Raw genomic sequence first — 15,060 nt, 5'->3', positions numbered from 1 at the left:
AGGCCTTCAGGGCGGGAATGTGTCATCACTTCCCTCATATCAATGATCCAGAGGCAGCGGAAATCTTGTCGTGTAAGCAAGCTCTAAGCGTGGCTAGGGAGATCAACGCGGAGAAGATTCATATGGAGCTTGACTGTCAAGGAGTGGTGAAGATGTTGAATCACTCACCAAAAGAGCTGTCGGCGGCTGGTCCTTGGGTGCAGGAAATTAAAACTTTGTTAAATTCTTTTTCTGAGTCTAGAGTGTCGTGGGTTCGAAGGTCTGCGAATATTGCCGTTCATAAAGTAGGTGTAGGTGATGAACTTTGTAAGGTGTGGTTGGGGCTCCCCAGACTTCGTGTTGGATGTTATCTCGGATGAAATTCCGAGCTTTGTTCTTTAAATAAAGCGGCAACAGTTCTCCTTAAAAAAAACCAGCGGCAGCAGCAGGACCTGCCGGACCATTTCCCCGTTCGGCGACGTGAACAGCGACCGAGCACAACACACAAAGACGAGCCCGTTGAAACCGGCGGCCGAACCCAGTCCTAGTCCTTCCTTCCTCCCCCACCTCCTTCCAGCCCACGCTCCCCCACCCCGATTCCCCCAAATCTCCATGCCGTTGCCGCTCACCGCGCCCTAGGTCATGCCGTCCGCCGGGCCGTCCATGTCGGCGGCGGATGGGCTCCTCGCGTTGGCGGAGGAGGCCGAGCGCCGCCGCGACTTCACCACCGCCACCTCCTGCCTGGAGTCGGCGCTCAGCCCGCCCCACGCCGCCTCGCTCCTCCCGCTCGCCGAGGCCCGCGCGCGGATGCGCCTCGCCGGCCTGCTGCTCGCCCGCTCAAAGGGGCTCGCCAACGCCAAGGCCCACCTTGAGCGCGCGCTGCTGGTCCTCAACCCGCTCCCCTCCGCGCCGCCGCGCCTCAAGCTGCTCGCGCACTCCCTTCTCGCCAACGTCTACGGCCTCCTCGGCGCCGTTCCGTCGCAGAAGCACGCGCTCCGCCGCGGCCTCAGCCTCCTCGCCTCCGCCTCCGCCTCGGGGCTTCTCCCCTCTGGCCCGGCCCTCCTCTGGACCAGTAACTTCCAGGCGCAGCTCGCCTCCGCACTCGTAGTCGACGGGGACGCCGCATCTGCTCTCACTACTCTGTCTGCCGGGGCTGCTGCCGCTGCCGATCTCGACAGCCCCCAGCTCGACCTATTCTTCGCTGCCACCGCTCTCCACGTCCACCTACTCTGCTGGGAGGACAACGCCGCCGTTGAAGACGCCGTCGCGCGCGTCTCCCAGCTCTGGGATGCGCTCACGGCCGAGCAGGTAAACTCAAGTTAGCTTTTTTTTTTCTTCACCTCTTCATTTTTATGCTGTCTGTAGCAGCGAAGAGATATAAACTTTGTGTTTTGTTGCATGCCATCTTATGCTTATTGGATGCAGAAGGAGCATTGGGTTGGGCTGTTCTTCTACACGGAGCTGCTGCAGACTTTCTACCTGCTCAGGGTCTGTGACTACAAGGCTGCCTCGAAGCATGTGGAGAGGCTGGACACCGCTGTTAAGAGCGAGATGGAGAGGGGACGCCATATTAAAGAGCTTGGTACTGAACTCAGTGCAGTAGAGGGAACGCTAGCGCAGACCATGTTGAAGGAGAGGGAGAGGGTGGCTCTAGCGCATAAGCAGGGGCAGTTGAGAGCTCAGCTGCAAGCGTTGTGCGGGTATGACACATTGAAAGATGTGTTAGATTATGGGGACAAGTTACTGTTGGCACCACCGCCGATGCACGGAGAGTGGCTCCCACGGACTGCGGTGTTTGTGCTGGTGGATCTCATGGTTGTGATGGTCAGTCGGCCAAAAGGCATATTTAAGGAGTGTGGAAAGAGAATACATTCAGGACTACAGCTCATCCATGGTATGTGCCGTTGAATGCTACTCCCTTTGTTCACTTTTATAAGGCCTTGAAGACATTTCAGACAGGGTGCAAAGTAGCTCATTTTCAGTTGTCTAAAACGACTTATAAAAGTGAACGGAGGGAGTAACTTATTTGAAGTATTGCTTCTGAAGATGATATGCTTATAGCTAACTACACATGTTATACGATTCAAGATAGCAGGCCCAGCTAGTTTACAACCATGGGTATCAAATAGTAGCCATTTTTTTACCAAGTCATGGTCCTTGACGGGTACTGAGGTCCTGCTTTACAGGGAGGTGCTTATTAAACCCAACCGTCAATACTGTGAGGGTTACAATTGTATTGCCTTCTAGGGTTTATTTTGTGAGGTGTTTGTGTGGTTTTATTAATTTCAGTATTTGATATAATTAACTGCCATTCTAGTAATCTCACAACTGTCTTTTTGTGGATGCTTTTTTCGTACTACAAGGGCTTCCCTATTCATTATCATTATCGCTCTGCTTATCCTTGTGAACCAGATAGAATCTTCTTCATTTTTGGCCCATTCACTTCCTCGTTTCCTGTGGAGAACACATTATCGCTAGTAGTAATTTTGTGTGCTATCCTCTCATGTTCCAAGTTATCCCACTTCCACTCTCCCCTTTGAAATGCAACGATGCTGTTCATCTCAACGAGAGGGAACATATCAATGATAAGTTTGTTTTATTGTTCGTTCATATGAGCAACAAATCTATAAAGGTTGTCCATTCCAGAATATTTTCAGCATTTCTTGATACATGTCTATGGCAAGAATGCAGTGACAGCAATGCTCATATGAGAAGTGTGAACTTTCCCTTTTGCTTAACAACAACCCTTACAAGGTGGTGGTTTTAATTTTTGTTTGACAACTTGAGATTGATCAGTACCATTTATCATGATCTGGTAAGATCTTCAGCCAACTTAGGAGGATGTTTGGTTTCATCAGATGCTACTTGGCTGATGTGACATCCTAGCTTAGAAGGAATGATAGACTGCTCATATCAACAAGGTGCACCTTCTTTCTGCTCATATCAACAAGGTGCACCTTCTTTTCCGGGAGCGCATCTCCAATAACCTCTGGTTAAGTGTGCTTGGCTTGGAGCAATTTGGGGATGTGTGACCGTCCGGGAAGTTCTTCCCCGTTGCGCACGAGTGAGGACAATGTGTGGAGTGTTGGTCTGTGAGGCCAGTCTAGATCTTGCTATGAGTAACGACTGCTGGTCTGGGTGAGAGGTGGGATGTTACAGCTGACCCTTGGGTTTCACAATATTCCATGGCCATTTTTCTTGTTGAAGCAAACTCCATGAAGGTGCCAATGTGAATGTTGTGACATAAATGGATGAGAGGCATATATAAATGGGAGTGGCCATGTTGATGCAAATGGTGGGTTTGAGATACATGATGTAGTTAAGCGGAAAGACTGAAAATGACGGGAAATGAGTCTTTGACGTTAAATTGAATATTTTGATTTTTAACTTTATTGGATGATTATTTTAGGCTTTACTAAACAAGTGTTACACAAAATAATGAAATCTTGTTTTACATTTTAATAAAGTCCACTTTGCAACCTTTTAACCCTTGCCGAAGTTCACGTTACAACCTTCAATTCCTAAGCCATTTATTTTTATCCCAAACCCAGCTATAGAAAATCTACACCATTAGGTCTTACATTAAACAAGTGTTTCACAAAACAATGAAATCATGTTTTACTTTTTATAATAAAGTCCACTTTACAACCTTCAACTCTTGCCAAAGTTCACGGTACATCCTTAGACTTGTAAGCAATTTATTTGTAACGCCAAAATATGAAAATCCATTCAGTTTAGCCCCTTGGTCCAATCTCAGGTGGCTTTGTGCTGATTCAGATTCCACATGGTGGACAGCTGGCACAACTAATCCACGACAGCCGTGGCCCTATCTCTCTTCTGTCTCCCATGGCCATTTCTCTTCTTACTTTCCCCAACCCAAGCTAGCCCAAATCTCTAACCCTGCAGCCACAAGATTATCCAAGGCAACAGTGAATATCTTCCAGGATATGATGCAGGTTGCGAGATTGAAAAGATGACAGGCAGGCTTGAGTTGGGGAGAGTGACAATATAGTTAAAGTCGTGCTTAAGAGAAGAGAAAGTCACTTGAGAGATGAGTGAGAGAGGGGGTGAATGGGTTTCATAGTTTGGGGTCAAAAATAAATGGTTTAGTAGTTGAAGGTTGTAATTTAAACTCGGCAAGATTTCAAGGTTATATAGTGTATCTTTTCTACTTTCTACGTGCTGATTATATGCATTTGATAACATAGCTGTCGCCGCCTTTCAAAATTAAACCTGGCGTGATTTTGTAAAAAAAAACCTCAATTGATCAGCACCACAGCGTCCAAATTTACATTAGCTCCCTGCGTACCAGATTTATTGTCCATGTATGCCTCATGAAACATCAAACATAGTACACCTTCAATCCATCACCGGAATTTGCAAGGAGTAACCTCGACCCGCATGTACCACCTGTTGAGTAATCAAGGGCAGTAAATGCATTGATACATGTCAACCTTGCATAAGCTAACAGTAACCTTTCACCATGCATTTTTTCTTGGATATTTTAAACATGATCATATATATATTGTGTCTATGTTAAAGCTGAAATATATAGAAACTTGTGTATATCTATAATTTACTGGGCATTCACATTGTTTCACAGAGGAACTCTCGAAGCTTGGGATCGTCGATGGTGTGACAGGTACTGATAATAACTTCAGTTATTTTCTATGACAACTCTTTACAAATTTTATTGTGTACAACCATATTTTAGAGCTGACACTTAATGCATGACCCTGGTTACTATGTAGTTCCACAGTCCACACACTTTTTCCTTTGTTTGGTTAAGCAACATAAGCTCAAATTTTTCTTGAGAATATGCAAGAGCCTTTCATATCTTTCCATGAAGCTGGAAAAGCAGTTTAGATGCAAGAACATCTGACCAAAATGGCGAGACATGATAATGGAAGTCAAATGTCAATCCCGAAAAAGAACACTAAGCCTAGGAGGCTGCTCCTACAGTGGCTCAAAAAACAAACTCCCAGCCCTTGCTTCTTCCCATTTATCTGCCTCATCTTTGATCTACTACGTAACTTTTACCAAATCGTGACGGTCATTCTAAAAATCACGCCTTTCAGAAACAATCTTAAGTTGAGCTGATACTGTGAGTTGTCACGGTTCTTGTTGTCTTATGTGCTGGATATGCATGATACCTTATCCTGCTGGAGTTCCAATGTGGCAATCCTATGCAGACTAAATCAATTGTGATATGTTTAACCCTTTCTCATGTGGTCATATGTTCTTCTTTTTTTTGTCCTTTCTTCCTTTTTTCTTTTCTTTTAAGAAAACGGAATTTGTAGCTCCTAGCTTGTCAATCTTTGCCCCTGCCAACTAAATCATCCATACCAGTCATGGGCCATTAATTTTGAATTTGGTGTGAACTACTTCATACCAGACATTTCTCTAACTCGCTGGGCTGCTTTAATGAATTCAATCTTCGGAATATCTATATGTCAGTGAATACTTCCCTGATCTGCTCTGAACAATGATCTCTCCCTTATATGCAACAACTGTAGCAAAACCTTACCCGTTTCTTCCATTGCTACTCCATTAAATTTCTCATGTTATATTTTTCCGTGATATCTCTCTTTATCCTCATCTTCTTTTTCCACCCTTGTACTGTTGCTCTCAGCGCTGGGCTCCCATTGAAGCACCAAATCTGCACCACATCATAACCTTATGCTTGTTTGCACCAAGACCACCCAATTTGATGGCCATGGGTGGCGCTAAGTGCCTAGATGAGTAATCTTTTCAGACAATTTTGCCTCCAACTTCTTTGCCGGCACCAGGTGCTGCCCTAGCTACAACTGCCCGCCGGTCATCAAGAAGGGGCAAGCTGGAGCTTGCCATGGTGTGCACATGGTGAAGCGTCATGACAACTGTGCCATTCTTTGCTCTTCACCATCCCCACCGTTGACTTTAACGTGTCTTCTTCAATCATGCCCTACTATGAGTTTGACCAAGTACTCCTCCCATGCAGCCTCGCTGATGTTCTGCTCCTCAACTAAGCCTGTCCTTCCCCTAAACCTAAAATGCCAACACTCTGCATTTTTCACCACACCTTTTATCTTGTGCCAGCATTTAATTAAATTAAATGGGATCCCCTCAGCGGAGCGATCACAGTAGTGATGTTAGTGGCCCTTCATATTGCTCAAGCCCTCATATCCACCACTGGACTGTTTATTATTATGGTTTGGACTATTTCTTGTTGTGGCCTGCCAATCCTGCACAACCACCGCCGTTGACTTTAACGTGTCTTCTTCAATCATGCCCTACTGTGAGTTTGACCAAGTACTCCTCCCATGCAGCCTCGCTGATGTTCGGCTCCTCAACTAAGCCTGCCCTTCCCCTGAACCTAAAATGCCAACATTGTGCATTTTTCACCACACCTTTTATCTTGTGCCAGCATTTACTTAAATTAAATGGGATCCCCTCAGCAGAGCGATCACAGTAGTGATGTTAGTGGCCCTTCATATGGCTCAAGCCCTCATATCCACCACTGGACTGTTTATTATTATGGTTTGGACTATTTCTTGTTGTGGCCTGTCAATCCTGCACAACCACCCAGCTGTTTCTTTTGAGTTTCTATGGAAACTGGTAGCACACATCGCGAGATCCATTGCCATGTAGTCTATTCATCGAGGACCATCGATTATCATGTTCCACCATGCTCGCCTGCTTGAATGGAGATGTCAAATAAGGGGCATGTATGTCATTGTTCAGTGGTACATCAGGGACCGGGGGAATTGTTCTGTCGTATATAAAGAACTTACTCGTAAATATTTTGTGCGTCGCAGAAAAAAAAGTGTTGTACCCCAGCATAAGCTGGTGGTTGCTGACTTCCGCTTTTGGATTCGTGTCCAGCGGGATAAGCGTGCCAAAGTCGCTAGAACGAAGTGGTGGAAGCTCAAGGGGGAGGTAGCTCAGGTGTTCAAGGAGAGAGAGGGTCATTAAGGAGGGCCCTTGGGAGGAAGAGGGGGGGGGATGCAGACAATGTGTGGATGAAGATGGCGACTTGCATTCGTAAGGTGCCCTCGGAGGAGTTTGGAGTGTCCAGGGGAAGTGAAGATAAGGATACCTGGTGGTGGAATGATGATGTCCAGAAGGCGATTAAAGAGAAGAAAGATTGCTTCAGACGCCTATACCTGGATAGGAGTGCAGACAAGACAACATAGAGAAGTACAAGATGACGAAGAAGGCCGCAAAGCGAGCTGTTAGTGAAGCAAGGGGTCGGGCATACGAGGACCTCTACCAATGGTTAGGCACGAAGGAAGGCGAAAGGGACATCTATAAGATGGCCAAGATCCGAGAGAGGAAGACGAGGGATATTGGCCAAGTCAAATGCATCAAGGACGGAGCAGGCTAACTCTTGGTGAAGGACGAGGAGATTAAGCATAGATGGTGGGAGTACTTCGACAAGCTGTTCAATGGGGAGAATGAGAGTTCTACCATTGAACTGGACAACTCCTTTGATGAGACCAGCATGCGTTTTGTGCGGCGAATCCAGGAGTCTGAGGTCAAGGAGGCTTTAAAAAGGATGAAAGGAGGCAAGGCGATGGGCCCTGATTGTATCCCCATTGAGGTGTGGAAAGGTCTCGGGGACATAGCGATGGTATGGCTGACCAAGCTTTTCAACCTCATTTTTCGGGCAAACAAGATGTCAGAAGAATGGAGACGGAGTATATTAGTACCAAATCTTCAAGAACAAGGGGGATGTTCAGAGTTGTACTAATTACCGGGGAATTAAGCTGATGAGCCATACAATGAAGCTATGGGAGAGAGTCATTGAGCAACCGCTTAAGAAGAATGACAAGCGTGACCAAAAATCAGTTTGGTTTCATGCCTGGGAGGTTGACCATGGAAGCCATTTTCTTGGTACGACAACTTATGGAGAGATATAGGGAGCAAAAGGACTTGCATATGGTGTCCATTGACTTGGAGAAGGCCTATGATAAGATACCGCGGAATGTCGTGTGGTTGGCCTTGGAGAAACACAAAGTCCCAGCAAAGTACATTACCCTCATCAAGGACATGTAGGATAATGTTGTGACAAGTGTTCGAACAAGTGATGTCGACATTGATGACTTCCCGATTAAGATAGGACTGCATCAGGGGTCAGCTTTGAGCCCTTATCTTTTTGCATTGGTGATGGATGAGGTCACAAGGGATATACAAGGAGATATCCCATGGTGTATGCTCTTTGCGGATGATGTGGTGCTAGTTGATGATAGTCGGACGGGGTAAATAGGAAGTTAGAGTTATGGAGACAAACCTTGGAATCGGAAGGGTTTAGGCTTAGTAGAACCTAAACCGAGTACATGATGTGTGGTTTCAGTACTACTAGGTGTGAGGAGGAGGTTAGCCTTGATGGCCAGGTGGTACCTCGGAAGGACAACTTTTGATATTTGGGTCAATGCTGCAGGGGGATGGGGTTATTGATGAAAATGTGAACCATTGAATCAAAGCCGGATGGATGAAGTGGCGCCAAGCTTCTGGCATTCTCTGTGACAAGAGGGTGCCACGAAAGCTAAAAGGCAAGTTCTACAGGACGGCGGTTCGACCCGCAATGTTGTATGGTGCTGAGTGTTGGCCGACTAAAATGCGACATGTTCAACAGTTAGGTGTGGCGGAGATGCGTATGTTGAGATGGATGTGTGGCCACACGAGGAAGGATCGAGTCCGGAATGTTGATATACGAGATAGAGTTGGGGTAGCACCAATTGAAGAGAAGCTTGTCCAACATCGTCTGAGTTGGTTTGGGCATATTCAGCGCAGGCCTCCAGAAGCTCCAGTGCATAGCGGACGGCTAACGCGTGTGGAGAATGTCAAGAGAGGGCGGGGTAGACCGAATTTGACATGGGTGGAGTCCCTTAAGAGAGACCTGAAGGATTGGATATCACCAAAGAGCTAGCTATGGAGCGGGGTGCGTGGAAGCTTGCTATCCATGTGCCAGAGCCATGAGTTGGTTGCGACATCTTATGGGTTTCACCTCTAGCCTACCCAATGTTTTCGAGTCGATGAGTCGACGGGTCGCTCGGGAGGGGCGACTCTAGACTAGTCGTGACTAGTCTAGACTCATGGTCGACGAGTCGACATGGCGATGAGTCGACGTGAGTTAAGCAGCAGGCAGTCAGGGGAGGAGCACAAGTGCACAGCAGCAGCAGCAACCAGGGGAGGAGGGGAGGAGCACACCACCAGCAGCAGTAACCAGGGCCAACTGAGAGATGGGCCACTAGTTATGCACTTCCCTGTGGCCCAAAAGCCCATCTAGTAGCTATATACTCCTCCCGTGACCTAATCCACAATCCACACTCCTCCCTCACCACAGCCGCCACACATTCTGCTGCCACTTCTTGCCATCAGTCCACCACTCCTCCCAGCGATGGATCTCTCAACTCCCCCGCAGCAGCTCTCTTGCCACCGCTCCTCCTCCCAGCCCGCTCCTCTTGCCGCTTCAGCTTCAGCAGCAGCAGCAGCGAGGCAGCACAACAGCATCATCAGCAGCACGGCGGCGGGAGAGTACTCCAGATCCAGCGCTGCCTCGAGTCGTTCGACCCAAAAACCGCGACTAGTCGTGACTAGTCGCGCGAGTCGCTCGACTCATCCCAGGAGTCGAGTCGAGAGGCTAAGTCAGCCCTGGAACTACGTCTCGTCGACTAGTCGTGACTAGTCAAGCGACTCAAAATCCATGAGCCTACCCCAACTTGTTTGGGACTAAAGGCTTTGTTGTTGTTGTTGTTTGTTGCAGAAAAAAAAATCTTCATTAACTGCAGAAGAAATTATCATTTTACTGTAGTATTGTACTTCTGTTACCTTAACCTCATTTAATTTTTTGTCATTATATATTCAGAGGGAGATTTGGAACACTCAACTATATGGACGGCCGGGTTGTACTTGATGCTTTTACTTCAGTTTCTCGAAAACAATGTGGCTGTAGAACTCACGAGATCAGAATTTGTTGAAGCTCAAGAGGTACATAGAACAGCATATCCATATTTTTTACTAATACATAGGATGACTGCTCAAGGTTTCAAGTTTGCAACCGTTCTTCGTTATTCGTCTATGTATATGCTTTTCAAATATACTTGTCCATTTTTTTCAAGGGCATCCCTGCCAATCTGTTTACTGAAACTAATATGTCTCGCAATATGTTGAGCTATTATATATTTATTATTGGGTTTGATATAAGCACATCTTGTCTGGTATAATAGGTCCAGTAATTGTGCCAGATACATTTCTTTCCAAACATCAGATCTATATATCCTATGGTTATTCAGCTAACTCTTTATTATCAATTCGTCATTGTTCCTGTAGGCTTTAGCACAGATGAAAAATTGGTTTACTCGTTTCCCAACGATTCTCCAAGGTTGTGAGAGCACAATTGAAATGCTAAGGGGACAGTATGCACATTCTGTTGGCTGCTTTGACGAGGCTGCTTTCCACTTCCTTGAAGCATCGAAGGTATTTTTTTCCTCTCGATATGCCAATGTTCAGGATATCGGTATCTGGTACCATATCGGTTGGGTGCTGAGTGGGGATAAATAGGTGAATTTTCCAGTAAGGGCTATTGTCCCACCGAGTAGCGATTAACTGACCGAGATGCTGATTAACTGGCCGATATTTGGAACAATGCTCCACAGTATGTTTCTTTGCATACTCTCTGCCATGCATTTCCTAGTCTCCTCTTGTATGCTACCAAACACATTAATATTCTGTGGGGATTCTGCATGCTGCACCTCCAACTGTGCTTCATGTGATTAATGATGTAAAAAGCTAACAACATCCGGTCATTGGTTACGTGTACAATGTGATCTACAATCAGGTTTCCAGTACAACAACAACAACAACAACAACAAAGCCTTTAGTCCCAAACAAGTTGGGGTAGGCTAGAGGTGAAACCCATAAGATCTCGCAACCAACTCATGGTTCTGGCACATGGATAGCAAGCTTCCACGCACCCCTGTCCATGGCTAGTTCTTTGGTGATACTCCAGTACTTCAGATCTCTCTTTATGGACTCCTCCCATGTCAAGTTCGGTCTACCTTAGCCTCTTTTGACATTATCATGCACTGGAGCTTCTGGAGGCGTGCGCTGAATATGCCCAAACCATCTCAGACGATGTTGGACCAGCTTCTCTTCAATCAGAGTTACCCCAACTCTTATCTCGTATATCATCATTTTGGACTCGATCCTTCCTTGTGTGGCCACACATCCATCTCAGCATGCGCATCTCCGCCACACCTAACTGTTGCACATGTCGCCTTTTAGTCGGCCAACACTCAGCGCCATACAACATTGCGGGTCAAACCGCCGTCCTATAGAACTTGCCTTTTAGCTTTTGTGGCACTCCCTTATCGCAGAGAATGCCAGAAGCTTGGCGCCACTTCAACCATCCGGCTTTAATTCGATGGTTCACATCTTCATCGATATCCCCATCCTTTTGCAACATTGACCCCAAATATCGAAAGGTGTCCTTCTGAGGCACCACCAGTCCTATTATAATATAGCTAGCCATCTTTTAGTCAATATTCTATGGGTCCCAAGTCCGCTGAAGTAAAAACATGTATCAAGGAATGTAGATTTTTATATATTAGGCCAATTGTTCTTATGTTCTATTGCAACCTATCCAGCCCTTTTCTAATTAAAGAAGTACATTTTTTTCAGCTGACAGAGAACAAATCAATGCAATCTATGTGCCAAGTTTATGCGGCAGTCTCCTACATTTGTAAGGGTGACGCGGAATCATCTTCAGAGGTAAAGTAGGATTTTATATCACTCCTACATACCTGTCTTTTTCTGTATCAAGCCAGCTAATACAACTAAATGTTGCCTCACCTTTTTGGCTGTTTAGGCGCTAGAATTGATTGGTCCTGCTTACAGAACCATGGACTCATTTGTTGGGGTACGAGAGAAGACCTGTATCATTTTTGTTTACGGACTTCTACTTATGAGGCAGCATAATCCACAAGATGCACGGTGAGATATGATATAGTACTAAGTAGTGAAAATTAGTATAATGACTGCAGTGTAATGAATGTATTGTGCATCACTATAGTTTACATTTAGGATGAGTAAAAACGAAATTCAAATGTTTTAATAGATGTGATGTATAGAAATGATGAATATAAAGCGTAAACGTAAAGAAGAGTTGCTTCACATTTTTTATTTATTTCGCATCTGTCATTTAAGAGGGAGGGAAGGGTATATGATTTTTTTCCCCACTACTCCCGAATAAAAAAAGATTTTTCTTCTAGGGTTTCATATTTGTATTTCTCCTCTAGGATTCCATATTTATATTTTTACAGGGTTCCATATTTGTCCTCTTGAACTTTAAAGTTCATTGGAATTGGAATGGCAAAATTGGAGATCCCCTCTGTCGTGACTGGATATATAATTGTTTTCAATTTTTTAAAAGCCCACATGATCTCGATGCATTAAACATATGGTCACTTAGAAACAGAAGTTATACCACCATGTAGCTAATGTTCTGCATTATTTGTTTCCCACGGGTGTCTGCCACATTTCATTTCCTCTTTTATGTTGAGCGAACTCTCGGCAAGTTTGCAGATAGTCAATTTCTATGTTGTTAATATGAAATGTTTCTACCTGATGCAGGGTTCGCCTTGCAAGTGGTTTGAGAATAGCGCACCAACAGTTGGGTAACATCCAATTGGTTTCTCAGTATTTAACAATATTAGGTACATTAGCACTTCAGTTACACGACACTGGACAAGCCAGAGAGATCTTGAAGTCATCGTTGACGTTAGCTAAGACACTTTATGACATCCCAACACAAATCTGGATCTTGTCGGTATTTACAGGTATGTCCTCAAGGTTATATTGATTTCTTCACAAGGCGATTGAAAATTTCATTTCCTTCCGTAGGCTGGTTGTTTAATCTCTTGGTATGCATTCTTGTTGTGACTGTCAATTTGTCGAATCGCTGGATGTTGATGGCAACTGATATCTTATTTTCAGAGTTATATCGAGAACTGGAAGAAAAGGAAAATGAAATGGAGAATTCAGAATATGGAAGTAAGAAAGAGATCGATCTGCAGAGAAGGCTGGCGGAAGCTCGTTCTCGCGCTTATCACCAGGAGCTGGTATGGTACCACAGCTTTGATTGAACTTGATCCATTGTCTTGTTATATGGAAGTCTGGACAATTTTATTAGACTCTTTTGTCACCGAAAAAAACATGGAACACATTTCTGCAAGGAGTTGAAGTTGAAATTGCGTTTCAGGTGGAGAAAGTGAGGATCAAAGTCGAGCCGCTGCATGACTTGTTCCAGAAGCATAACGATATGTCGGGCCTGCCGGCAAATGATGACCTTGACATCCCAGAATCAGTGGGGCTGTCCACTCCCCAGCCCTCGTCTGTGAGAAGGCTGGTTGATTCAAGCTCAGTAAGGCGCAGCACAAGGAGGCGGGTGTCGTGAGTCATGCTGGCCGTCCATCGGAGTGAATCGCCATGCTCCCCATAGAGAGAGCATGCTGGACATGTTAGCCTATAGGTCCCTCAGTTGTTGTTATTAAGTTTATTATTAGTTAATTGTACACCGCTGTAGCTTCATCTTCTGTTAACAGTTACTCCCTCTTCCAAATTACTCGTCGTGGTTTTAGTTCAAATTTGTACTTGTTGTGGTTTTAGTTCCACGACGAGTAATTTGAACTAAAACCACGACGAGTAATTTGGAACGGAGGGAGTACTAGCAAAAGAGATCATGCGTTGCGCCAAGAGAGAAATTCCACAGGCCCCTAACCCTATAATCATGACTCAAACCCCCATAGGTAGGTTCAGGTTCTTTATTTCAACACATGGTATCTCATCTCTGTTGACAATCACAACGCGTTTGAATGTGGTCAATCTTAAAGCGTCTCTCTGCATAAGATGAGAACTTTGCTTTTTTTCCTGCAAGGTTTTGATGAGGCGCGCATGCTTGGTTATAGATGGCTTGTTTTGTCTTCAATCTGGTTTTGTTGAGGTGTTCATGTCCACACTGGTTTGGCACCCGTATGAAAAAAATGAATCATGCGCTATTGATTAAGGCTGCATCCTAAATACTATTTAAAAAATATTTTAACAGATAAAATAATATCATATTTAGATTTTATTTATATTTTTAATCAAAATTCATGTATATTAGTAAAAAGAAAGGTATAGATTAATTGTAAGGGAATGGTTCAGTTTCAAGTGTATAGGTGGAAGTGGAACCATGATTCCAGAATAACTACGGAAAACCTATATGGTTGATGGCCATCGCCTGACCAAACGGCAGGGCGTTTCAGTGCACATGCGCCAGTGCTGGTATAGGTTCGGATGATGATGGCATGGTTGTGTTGTCCTTTCTTGATATCAGTTTTTGGCACGGCATAAAGCGTAATCAAAATGCCTTCAAATAAAATGTACCAAATATGAAGAATCTCCATATGGTTAAAATGAACAACTTTGATATCTGGGTCATCATCATCGGATCTCATCTCAGGGGTGGAAGATGTGCTTGGAGTGCTTAGATTTGGCATCCGGAATACTGTTTGGCCAATTATGCCTCAAGACGATCTCAGATGAAAAGGTGTTCCACATGAAATATCTTCGTCTCGTCGAGGCGATTAGTTTTGATATTTGAATTATCTCACTCTGAGGTTGTATGCAAAAGTTGCATCCAAACCCACGCCCAACTGCAGTGGATGTCCGGATTGTCCAGGTTGGAAACCGAATCATCCGTCCAAAGGTTGGACAAAAGGCCCATACGTGCAGACAACAGAAGGTTCAAAATTGAAGCCGAACCATCCAGGATGGAACCCAGACAACCAGGGCAAACGCCCGACTTGGAGTCCGGACATCCGGGCAATAACTCACATTTTTCTCTACTGCAGAAATTGGAAAACAAGCAAAAACACCCTTAAGATTATCTCGAACCAAAAGACGTTCAACATGAAAGTTGTTCTTCTCACCGGAATGGATAAATTTGCTTTTGGGCGCATCTCCATCCGAGATTGCATGTGGTCTATGGGTCCCCAAAACCGAACTGCTATTTCATACCTACCTAATTCCGGGTTTGATTAATTTTGGGAGGATTTG

General features: G+C 44.9%; 1 protein-coding gene across 1 annotated transcript; it reads left to right on the top strand.

Annotated features, from left to right (window-relative positions):
* The first annotated feature begins 453 nt into the window (after window positions 1–453).
* LOC125537833 (sister chromatid cohesion protein SCC4) lies at window positions 454–13,865 on the top strand. The gene is made up of 10 exons (XM_048701148.1): window positions 454–1,287; window positions 1,405–1,873; window positions 4,583–4,621; window positions 9,830–9,951; window positions 10,294–10,440; window positions 11,644–11,733; window positions 11,831–11,955; window positions 12,595–12,800; window positions 12,958–13,082; window positions 13,223–13,865. Exons 1-10 carry the CDS (start codon window positions 622–624, stop codon window positions 13,415–13,417), a joined length of 2,184 nt encoding a protein of 727 aa, XP_048557105.1. The 5' UTR covers window positions 454–621; the 3' UTR covers window positions 13,418–13,865.
* Window positions 13,866–15,060: the final 1,195 nt, after the last annotated feature.

The sequence above is a fragment of the Triticum urartu genome, chromosome 2 (genome assembly GCF_003073215.2).
Source record: "Triticum urartu cultivar G1812 chromosome 2, Tu2.1, whole genome shotgun sequence".
Taxonomy (NCBI): Eukaryota; Viridiplantae; Streptophyta; class Magnoliopsida; order Poales; family Poaceae; genus Triticum; species Triticum urartu.
The sequence above is the reverse complement of the archived record's forward strand: the minus strand, read 5'-3'. Positions and strand labels throughout refer to the sequence as shown.

Coding starts and splice junctions, on each gene's coding strand:
- LOC125537833 (XM_048701148.1), top strand. CDS start 622: ATGCCGTCCGCCGGGCCGTCCATGTCGGCGGCGGATGGGCTCCTCGCG. Junction 9,952..10,293: donor AATTTGTTGAAGCTCAAGAG/GTACATAGAACA, acceptor TTGTTCCTGTAG/GCTTTAGCACAGATGAAAAA. Junction 10,441..11,643: donor ACTTCCTTGAAGCATCGAAG/GTATTTTTTTCC, acceptor CATTTTTTTCAG/CTGACAGAGAACAAATCAAT.